The 12,500-nt window shown below is 25.6% G+C and overlaps 1 protein-coding gene across 2 annotated transcripts in view; it reads left to right on the forward strand.

Annotated features, from left to right (window-relative positions):
* Window positions 1-12,500, forward strand: part of LOC136081085 (uncharacterized) — a 92,270-nt gene that overhangs the window by 11,973 nt on the left and 67,797 nt on the right. Inside the window, exons 2-3 of one of the 2 annotated variants that reach the window (XM_065798376.1) lie at window positions 8,465-8,649; window positions 11,155-11,255. In XM_065798376.1, coding sequence (XP_065654448.1) covers window positions 8,465-8,649; window positions 11,155-11,255 — 286 coding nt within the window. The remainder of the gene's footprint in view (window positions 1-8,464; window positions 8,650-11,154; window positions 11,256-12,500) is intronic. The other variant, XM_065798377.1, reaches the window with a different exon arrangement.

Raw genomic sequence — 12,500 nt, forward strand, 5'->3', positions numbered from 1 at the left:
CTATTCTTTTTTTCAGGGTCAAATTTTAACTCAAAATTTTAAAAATCACATTTTTAAGGGCATTTTCGTAAATTGTTTTCAGGAATGGAATATATTTTCATTACAGAAGTTTAGGTTTAGACTGTTATCAATTGAAATTGGGATTTGTTTTAGAATTTATAGTAGACTTTTTGAGTTAATATTATTATAAAATAAATCATCATTTATTGAGTTAATATATATCAATTTTTTAACTTAAAAAATTTTAAAAAAACTAAAAAGTAGCTTTAATTTTTTGAAGTAATATTTAATTCTTCTTGTTTTCATTTCGTATTTATATTTCTTAATGAAAGTAGTTGCTCAAATAATACTAAAATAGTTAATGTAGCTATGTTTAAAAGAGTAGGTTACGTTTTAAAATATTTTAGGCATTCATAAAAATGTTCAAATCATTATTAAATACTATATATTAGTATTTGTCGCATTCATTATCGTGAATTACAAAAGCACAAACACTATCCATCATTATTGTGCAACACAACAATACTAATACTAATAACCGTTTTGTTAGCTATCATTATAGTAATCATCATTTTGCAACATGACAACCCTACTGCTTATGCTACTCGCTATTGTTGTTGTTTTCGCTATCGTTATTGCTATCGTCACCGCTATCGTTGTGCAACACGACATTACTAATATATCATCATTGTGCAATACAACAATGGTATTGTTTGTCCTACTTACTAGAAGTTGTATCCCCTTTAAAAGTCAAATTTACGTAAAGACTTGTTGGTTACACAACTTGACGTGTTCACACATAACTTATAATATAATTAGGAAGGCTAATCTAGCATAGTCTTATTTTAAATAATTTATCGTGTTTTTTCCTTTACCGATGTTTATGATGGGAAAATAAAGATACCAGACTAAATATAAAAAACATTCAACACCACCTTTGTGATTCGTTAAAAAAACCGCCATTTTTCCCACTGTTTGAGGAGGAAAAACAGAGAAATGGTTAAAATGGTTTAAAGTAAATAAAAAAGATTTGTTTTTTTAAAATATTAATCCTGTGTTTTACAATGTCTAACTTATCTCCTCTTAATCATATTTGTATTTTACTTTTACTAAATACATTTTTGGTAAATGAAGTATAGTGGTAAGGAACAATATAAATGAAAACATAAAAAATATTCAAATATATTAAGTACATTTTTAAATGTTAAATAGTTACATGATGTTTAAAAAATTAGAAATTTACGAAATTTACCTTTTTTTTAAAAAATATTTTTATTAAAACAAAGTAGAAATATTTGATTTAAAATAGTTATTAAAGTTCTCAGCAAGTTGACTTAAAAAGTTATTAAACTAAATTCCATTAAAAATCATCTTATCTCAACTTAAAATCGTATCAAATAAGTTTGTTATCGTGTCAAACAATCTCATTAAAAGTTTCATAGTTTTGTAAGACAAATTCGCTTTCTTCACTCTGTAAATGGTCTGTTCAAAATGTTCAAGCAGATAGTTTCAGGAATAAAAAAATGCCTTTATTACATTTTTAATGTAAAATGAAATTTCATCCCAGAACCTAAAATTTTAGAAATGAAAAGTGCCTTTACTTGCTTTAAAAATGCCATTACTTACATAAAGTATTTTTGATATCTAAAGTCAATAATTAAAATATTTAAATAAGGTACACACTTTAAAAAAAAATTGTTATCTTAAATTTTCTCTTCTTGAATTTTTCATATTTTTATCTCCTATTATTTATTTGCTTAAAATTCAGTTAATCGTTACAAGTGCCTTTGTTCGTTATAGGTAAAGACCACTAGTTATATAAGCCATTATAATGGCATAAATGAAACTTGTATACTAATACAACGTTATAATGCGTAATAACGGTAACATATCAGCAAATTAAGTATACTGACTTTTGCTGCGATATCTTGGTTTCTTTTTTTATAGCTAAATTATATATTTAGAGCTATTGTTACCTGCTACCAATATTTTAAGATTAGTATTTTTATATATTTGGGGTACTATTATTATAAAATAAAAGTCCTAAACTTCTAAATATTTTTAAACATTTTTCTAAAGGTATCAGAATTATTACAATTCATTAAAAAAGTATTGGAATTTTTGTGACAATTCTTTCCTGAAATTCATATAACTTTTATATAAACTTAATTTACAGAAAGACATTTTGGTTATTATAAACACTTTTTTATTCGAGAAAATTAAAAGTACTTATTATATGTGATATAAAATCAATTATAAATTAGATAGTGTTATAGATGTTTTTTACAAGCTTTGTGATTTTTTTCAGGGTTTACATGGTTTTTTTTAATCAAAAAAACTTGTTATAAATCCTTTTTAATCCAAACTTTAAATTAAAAAGTTTGGATTAAAAAGGATTTATGAAGCTCAGAATCTAGATTTAAATTGCATCAACTTTCAGAAAAATCTGGAGTTAACATATATATATATCTAAATTTTTATCTAAAAAACTTAAATATATATTGCAGGCCTTGTTACAAGATTTCGCTGCGTAGCGAAAACGCGTAACGATTTTCTAAGTAACTCAACTCAGCAAATATATTTTGCATTGTTAGAAGATATATTACGTCACTAGCGTCTTTTCAAGTACCGCATTGTAATTAAAGTTATTTTATTAACGCGTTAAAAATCATACAAACAGTTTGTTTTTTTCTCACTGTAACAAAAGTTACAAATAAAATCTAAGTTCTTATTTAAAAAATCATTTTTATTATTTTTTTCAAATATGAACTAAATTTTATTTTGAAAAAAATTTTTTTTTTCATGAAACGTAAATTAATGTTGGTTTATTTCTTATGATTTTTACAGTTGGTTTTTGGTTATTTTATTAACTGTTAATAAATTTTTTCTTATTTAATTTGTGAACTCTTTTTAATCATGTTTTTAAACGATGAAGAGTTTTTTTTTTTGTTATTTATCAGTTATCGATAACATATTCGTGATCATAATTTATTTTCATAAATTAAACGAACGTCTTAAAAACTTTATGTTATTGAATTAACCATAAACAAAATATCTTATTAATTAAGTATTTACATCAAAATAAATCGTGCATTTTTTAAACTATTATGACTAAAAATAATTTTTATATTTAAAAGGAATTTATATATTTAATTCCTTAAGATAAAACTTAAAACACTTTTTTTTTTTAACTAATTTTTAATAGCAAAAAAAAAATTATGAAACAAACTGTTTCTTTAACAAAAAATCTTTACTTTAACAAAAAAACTTTACAATTGCGGTTAAACGCAATTTACTAACGACTTTATTTCTTCTGAATAAACGTTACGTTACGTCACCTTAACGACAATCAAAAGATAATTTAAATATTCTAAAAGATATAAATTTTTGCGTAGCGCAAAACTGCTGAACGCGTAGGCAAATCGCCTTTTCGCAAGCAAAATGCAAGCTGCGTAACGCTTCTTAACAAGGCCTGATATTGTTAAACACAATCAATAATCATTTGTGTGAAAAACGGTTGCTACTTTAGAGTTTTTTAATTTACTATCCAGCTAGCACATAGACATTGGGCCAACGTTTGTAAAATCATTGCGCATGTTGGCTCTCTTTTTCTGATGCTAATCTAAAGTTGATTCAATGTCATGTGCTAAGCAATAATATTATAGAAAAGATTAATATGCAATAATGAATGCTTTCACAGTTAGATTGGTCAAACGTAAGTAAAAAAATTCCAAAAGTTATTTGCTGTAAAAACTTTCAGTCTTTGTTTAAAGTTTAATATGGAGAGCAAGATATAGATGGATTACTTTTGATTAATTGTTGCAGACAAGGTTATAAATGCTATGGTATTTGAAAATAATCACTACACAATCCCTGAAATAAATAAGCAGCGTACTCTCAGGAAATGTTATTGTTTTGAATAACAAACCAATAAATGCAGAAGACACGCGACAACTCCTTAAAATTCTATTTATTATAGGGAGTGTCAGATTGCCATCCTAAAAACACTATTTGACAAAAAAAACGTCTATACAGTTTTCTAAAATTTTGTCACAAAATAAACTTCAGTTAATGTTACGGTTCTGAACTTTTTTTGTGACAATAAACATTCGGGTAAGGGATGCTTGTGTAAGATAATGGGACTGATTCACCGCTTGAAAAATACAAATATAATATACTGCTTTTATAAAAAATATTTCAATCGATGAATCAATGATGCATTGGAGAAGATATTTAGTTAAAAAATAAAAGGCTTAAGTATAATTACAAGTATGAGTAAACATCAATAAACAATGGTTGGTTCAACCAAGAATTATTGTTGTAGATTTAACGGAGAACTTTCTGGGAAAGTTTATTAAATGTATCCTGATAACTTATACAATACCTTTTATGTATGAAAACACATAATCAGTGCTGTGTTTCCCCCCCCCCCCCCTTCACTACTTTAGTATTGTTATTATATTTTAAATGGTTATTGCTAAATGATAAAGAGACATGCTAATAATTAGCAACACGCTAATTATTAGCACTTGTTTTTGTTGAGCTATGTTGTTGGGGCCAACTTACCTGGATATATCGGGGTAAGTTGGCTCATATTAATTATTATTTTTACATTAGTTTTTTTTTTTTATTCTAAATGAAAATATTTAAAATTAAAAGTTTAAGATTTGAAACTTACGGACACAATGGTATAAAAATCACTAAATACTAAAAAAACAACATATAAAACCCCTTAAAATATCTTGTTTATTTAATAGCTTATTTTCGTTTTTTTTTTTATAAAACAAAAATTATTTCAACAAAAATTTCAAAAACCATTTAATAATGATAAAAAATTTTTAGAATAGGTTTCCAATTATGGCAAACGTGCTCCGTTTGGATTGGGTCAACCAGCTCCATTATAATGCTTAACAACTTTAGAGCAGTATAAACCTTCTTAAACCATGAATTGATAATATTAAAATGATATAGTAAAATAATTTTTCAACTATAAGCTTTAAAAGTTGTACTTAAGTATTGAAGTATAGTCAAACACCAGTATTAACCAGAGTGTTAATCCTTGACCTTGGTCTTGGCATTGGCCTGACCTTAAGGCCAAAGTTGAGGCCTTGGCCTTGGTCTTATTCTTAAAAGCTTGTGTCTTGGCCTTGATTGTTTTGGTCTTGGCCTTAAAAAAAATACATATTTTCTTATTGATTTCGTTGAATTCTGCGCATAACCATGGTTTGTTTTTACAAAACGTGGTTTTATTGTCACGGCACATGCTACTTACAGCTTTGTTATTAATTGGCTTTAATGTAAGGCAAAAATTGAAGTCTTTGGTCTCGGAAATGTTTGCAAAGGCCTTGGCCTCGTAACTTTTAGCCTTAACCTTGTAACTTGTGGCTTTGATCTTAACCTCGGCCTTGCTACTTTTGGCCTTGTTAACAACTCTGGTATTAACACGTCAAACAAACTGTTCAAAGTATTTTTTGGCTAATCAAAATCATCAAAAATGCGTCACAATTTGAGATATGTCTCATTAAGATTAACTTTTTTGTTGTTGTAAAAATGCTTAAAGCATTTAATTTTAAGTAGTACCTTCACCTTCACTCCGGCTTGTTAAAGCGCTTAGTCTTAGAACAAACACTTTTGGGCAAACCTGCTTAAATGATAAACAAGGCCCAATCTACCCTATTATTATTACAAAATAGGTCTCTTTACTTTTCATTCAAATTGCAACAATGAATATGCTTTGCTTTAATTTCTTTTAAGCTTTCTATACCTTTGTTCACATTTAATTAGTGTCACAAAACACAATTCATATTAATTAATATAGCCAATCAGATTGAAATATAATTTGAAATAAGTTAGTAGAACTGCAAAATTACTTGTAGTAGACAAATTAATGACGCCAGCTTTTTATGAGTAGTCTTGAATTTGACAAATAGTAGGTGACAGCTTACTACGATCTTAAATTTACTGCGATCTTGATTTTACTATTAGAAGATGACAGCTTACTACCATCTTAAAATTTTTTCATAAGTTGGAAAAAGGTCTACGATCTATTGCACTCTTTTTTTTGTTGTTGTTTTTATGTTATTATTTTTATTGATATGGACAAATCATGCGGTAAAAAAAGACTTTTAGATTATTTTTCTGATTTTTGTACTTTTTTATAAATTAAACAAAATTTATTCAATACATTGAACTTTTGTCCCAAGGTAAAACATAAAAATTTTTTTGTATTATCAAAGATCATATGCTTCGTGTTCAGTGTAAAAAAGCAACACATAACGGACTAGGGACAACAACTAAACCAAAAGCGATTGGTAGACAAAATAATATGGAAATTGATTGATTTAGGATATTAGTGGCCTAGCATGAATAATGACAATACAAGTTTTTACCCTTTCAAGACCTAACCAAAATTTAATGACTTGATTCTTCTTTCAAAAAAATATGTGGTTTCATTATAGGGGGTTGCAGTTAGAGTTTGGTGGGCGACAAGCATTGACTTCGTGTGCAATATGCTAAAATTGAAATGTTACTACACTTTAACAGTCAAATCTTTGTATTCTTTGTAAAGTAGCTTTTGTAGCTGTTTATTAAAAGTGATTTTAATAATTCTTAGGGTGTCTTTATGATGTGTTTTTTTAATGATGCTCCATTTGTATTAGAGTGCCTACTTTTCTTTATACTAATGAGTTTTAGTAGTCTTTTAAAATATCTTTTATTTAAAAAAGTTTATACTCATAATGTGGTTACAAACAGCAAAAATACACTACAAATTAATTTATTTAGTATCCTAGTTTATATTTAAAAAAATAATAAATTAAAAACAATAAGTATTTTATTTAAAAAAAACAAAATTAGTACCTAGGTTACTCGTACTATACAGAGTTACCTTCATGTATAGCACACTGTATGCTAAGCGCTACCATTAAATAATACCTACCTCCCACACCATCTTTTATTTTCTTTGACTTTAAATTCTTGTAAAATAAAGTTCCAATAAAAAAGGTTCTTTACTTTTAAAAATGGAATTTATTTAACCCAAACACCAAAATATCCAGGATATTTTGGTGTTTGGGTTAAATAACTTTCAGGTATATTCTAAACTCCACACTTTAATATGCTCAAACTTAATTCATTAAAGGATGTTTTGCCAAAAATTGCGCAGATTAGAGCTGGGAAACAAAAATAACCTAAAAAGTATGTATCACCTGCCCAAATGTGAGAGGAAGTGGTACTTCAAAAAAGAAATTACTTCCTCTAAAAAGACTGAAGTAAGTATATATTTGAAATTTCATCAAAAAATCATCTGGCACCTAAAAGTTGTAACTGTTTAATGTTTACAACCCTCAAAATGAGGGGGCTGTAAACTCAAAATAAGTAAATTTCTAAATAAACTCCTATTTTTCAATAAAATTTTAGATCCGTAAAGATGTTTCCATCTGTTTGGGATATTAAAATTTATTTTTTGAAAAACCAATTCCTCTTACAATTTTGCAATTGTTGCCTACTTTTTGGGGTATTTTTGGTTTCCAGGCTCTAAACAGCACAATTTTTGGGAAAACATTTTTATATGACATATGTATGAACACACAAAAAGGTTGGAGTTGAGAACCTACCTCAAAGTTACTTATACAAAGTCAAATATCAAAAAAATCCAAAATCTGCCCCCGAATATCACTTATATCAGAGTTTTTAGAACGAAATCGTTTCCATAGCAACATCTTGATGTGCACATGACATCGTTTGATTAAAAAAAGTCAATAGTAGGGGTTAGGAGGAAACTTAAAAATCGTATTTTCTTCTTAAGTTTTATGATTTTGGCCAGATATTTTGGCATTTTAGACCACTGTGCGGCGTATGAAAATTATAAGAACATTAAATTTTAAAAGCTCGCAAACTGGCGAAATGATGGGACGCAGGTGATATTTGCAAACAGCTTTACATTATATATAAATAAAAGACACGTTGTTTTCCTATTTAAACGCATTAGTCATTAAAAGCTAAAACAAATTTTTTTGAACTGCTTTAATCTAAAGTATTATAGTATTACAAATATCAAGTATTATTTTTATTAAAAAGCTCAAAACTTTGATTTATCGATAAAAGGCGAATGCTATATGATTACGTAGTTCTCGGAATTCTGATAAACCGTAAGACAATTCGTCCTTTAAAACAATAATTGGTTTAACCTTGCAGTTGAATAAATAAAGTTAATATAAAATTTTATTAACATAATTTAATTATTGAAAATGAATTTTAATATAAGCTCCATATTACTTTGGTAATTTTAGCTGAATAAGCTTTAACTACAGAAAGCCATGTTTTTTTTGTTGTTTTATTATTATTATTATTATTATTTTTTTTTTTTTGAAAAAAATAAAATAAAATAAATTATAATAATGAAAGTCAGTTGTAAAACATTTTGATAATCTTTTGTTAAAGTTATATTGTTTTTCGTTTTTCATAGCAGTTTAAACGAGTGTGGGTCAATTTTAGCAAATAATCCAACGATGGGTGCGAAAAAGGCTATTAATTGCAAATGCATTCAAAGAGTTCTTTTCATTCCTATTGCTATAATAGTTATAATATCTGTTATCTTGGTTTTATTGGTTATTTCTGGTTCTATCAATATACAAAAGTATAGTTTTTTCCGTAAGTTTTCTTTATTTCATACTTTAATAACTTGAAATGTTGCATACATTAACAGAATAGCCTCTGTATCATGTATTAATAAAAAAATATATCTCATCAACTTTTTTTTCCTTAGTAAAATGTTGAAAAACCTAATTTCATTTTTTTAAATATAAAAAAGGCAGCAAATCAACTTATAATTTAAAAATGCATATTGTTTACCATTTCAATTATTTCCAAAATATAGGTCACAACAGTTCAAAGTTAGTTAAATTGCAAATCATATCTCACAAGACCCATTAACTAAACAGTTTAAAATCAGTTAAATAGATTTGTTATACCTTATATCAGAAATTATCATAAGACAAATCTTTTATAGCATATTACATATATGAATAGTTTTACAATTTTTTTATATTTGTGTTTATTTATACTGAATCAAATTACATATGATTTTAAAAATGTTTAACTAAATGAGAAATGATGAAATTATTAAATAATTAAAAAAATACCTACCTAGACAGCTTGCAGCCTTAGTTCCTAAAATAATGTAGTAATTGCTATTCACAATCTTTTTAAATAACTTTGCAAAAGTTCACTGTTCATATAAACTAATCCACTGTAAGGACGCAAAAATTCTTACTTGTCACGTAAGTTTGTGTCCAAAAAATAATTCATACTTTTTACAAAAGTCTGAAAATATGAATTATAATTATGATAACCTGTGCCTACCTACAATTGACCAAAGAAGAATAAAAGATCATATTGTTTCTCCGCGCAGCGGCCTTGTTCGTCAAGGTTCGTGTTTCGGAGTTATAGAGTTGTGAGAGGGTTATAACCACAATTAAGTAACCTCCTCATCTGTAGTGGCCTTCTGGGCCTTGGGGAGGTGAAATAACAAAAAAAAAAAAAATATATAAATATACACTGTTTTTCATGTTGTTTATAAATTTTCCTGCACTAGCTGTAATGCCAGTTATATTGAAGAAACTTCCAGACATTTGGCAACTAAAATTATTGAGCACCTTGGGACTCATAAAAAGTCCCATATATATAAATGTTTTATTACATCCCTTAATTGTATAAACCTTAAATGAGTTACAATTTGACAAATATAACTCATTTAAGATTTTGGATACGGTTTTAACAAAACATAAATTAAAAGTAAAAGAAGTGCTTCACGTTAAATGGGAAATTCCTTCACTTAACAAACAAACTTTTTATTATAACATTACCCTATCTATTTAACTAAAATAACAGTTCATTATATTTTTATTGTATTGATTATTTATTTACTCATTCATTTTGTAATTATTTTATTGATTTATTATGTATATTTTTTGCCCATTAATATTTCTCTGTAAAGTCTTTTGTTTTCTAATATTTATTCTAGAGTTTTTTTTTTATTGTAAAAAACATTTTTTTGAAAATATAATGGAAAATTATGAAACATATCAATATTAAAAATAATTATATTAATTTTAGAATACTTATTTTATGCTATTACATCATTCAAGGTTATGTATATGTATATATATATATATATGTATATATATATATATATATATATATATATATATATATATATATATATATATATATATATATATATATATATATATATTGTAGGAATTGTGTTAATAATTCCAGTAAGAGTGCCCAATACAGCGTGTTATATAATTAGCAGAGCAAATATAGTGAAAACTAAATTATTATTATGATATATTTCAATTACATAACTAAAAGTTTCACGCAATAGCGATTATCAGATATAATAATCAGATGTTACATCTGATGATCGCAATTGCTTGAAACTTTTAGTTATGTAATTGAAATATATCTTAATAATTATTAAGTTTTCTCTCTCTCTCTCATATATATATATATATATATATATATATATATATATATATATATATATATATTTATATATATACATATATATATATATATGTATATATATATATATATATATATATATATATACATACATATATATATATATATATATATATATATATATATATATATATATATATATATACATATATATATATATACATATATATATATATATATATATATATATATATATGTGTGTGTGTATATATATATATATATACATATATATGTATATATTTATATATATATATGTTTATATATATATATATATATATATATATATATATATATATATATATTTAAACAACTTTAAAAAGTATTCTACACAATAGAGTGCTCAATGTTCTTAAAAGAACAGAGCAATTATATATTAGTAGATATATGTATTGATAGAAATATGTATAGATATTAGTAGATATATGTTAAGTGATTTTCTACTAATATATATATATATATTTATATATATATATATATTTATATATATATATATATATATATATATATATATATATTATATATATATATATATATATATATATATATATATATATGTATATATATATATTATATCAAAAATGAAAAATTTGTTTTCAAAAATTAAAAACAAGAAATATTATGTTTTAGGCTCTGAAAGTGAAAAACAAGCACAAGTTCAGTTTAACAACAAACTACAGTTACAAGTAACTTCCATTAATGATAACTTGGATACAGTGCAAAACTTCATGGTAAGCTTTATTTTTTATTACTAATATGCAATTACTTTTAGTTAAAAGTTTTTAATTCCCAATGAATGAGATAGCTATAATAACTTCAGAACTGCATTTTCATTTTTTAGTTTTGCTAGATTATAAAGTCTAAAGTTTGTTTAATGTATATGGTCAAGCTATTTTTGAAAAATTTTGTGCTTTGCTGCATGACAACATTGTCTGGTAAGGTATTACAAATGGAAGCAACTCTATTGTTAAAGAAATGAAACCTTTGAGTACAATTCTTTATGGTTTCTCTGTGGTATTGTGAACATTTATTAGCTCATGGAGAAACCTTCATAGGTTCTTTGTGCCAGACTACTTTATTTTTTAAATCTCTAGTTTGTGTTTTTTAATCCTCTCCCCTTTGACATCTATTTTCTAGTGATTAAAATTTAATTGCACAACAGCGAATAAAGTATTTAGAGTTATGAAGATTGTGTGGTATCTTTCAGGCACATTTTTGAATTTTCTCTAAAATTTTAATACTTTTTTTTAAATAAGCAACCATATTGACACTGCATACTCTAAGTGTGGGGGCACACAAATGTTTAGTAAAGTTTATTCCATATAGTAACATTTCTACAAATAAATGTAATTTTTAGAATTCCAAGCATTCGATTAGCTTTATAGGATGCTTTTGTGGCTTGATCATGAACTTTAAGATCAGATGACAATATTAAACCTAAGTTTTGTTTAGTTAATGTTACTTTATGCTTAATGTGGCTCTTTCAGAAATGAGTTTAAGTTGGATATTGAAATTTATTTCATATAAGTTAAATGGTATTATGTATTGGCAATTTATTGCCTTTTTATTGCATTAATGCATTAATTAATTTATGCCAACAATTAGTTTATTCCATAGTAACATTTTATTTTGAAAGTCAAAAAAAAAAATAAAAAAAATAGTGAAACCAGAGAAAGACAAAATAACAAATGCTATTGCGAAGTGGATAACTACAAACTGCAGGCCAATTGTATTGTGAAAAATGTCAGTCTGAAGAATTTTATTAGGATTGCCATGGCCTACTTAGATATTTATCTTCTTAAAATATTTACTGATATTTATCATAAATATCAGAAATTTTTATCAAATAATGTTGTTAAAGATCTTAGGTATCGTATGATTACGTTGATTCGCCAGCAGGATATTTAATTTCTAAATTTGATGATTAGGTTTTATCTGTTAAATTATTCTAAATGAACTACGCATACGTGAAGTTG

Source organism: Hydra vulgaris, chromosome 06, assembly GCF_038396675.1.
Source record: "Hydra vulgaris chromosome 06, alternate assembly HydraT2T_AEP".
Classification (NCBI taxonomy): Eukaryota; Metazoa; Cnidaria; class Hydrozoa; order Anthoathecata; family Hydridae; genus Hydra; species Hydra vulgaris.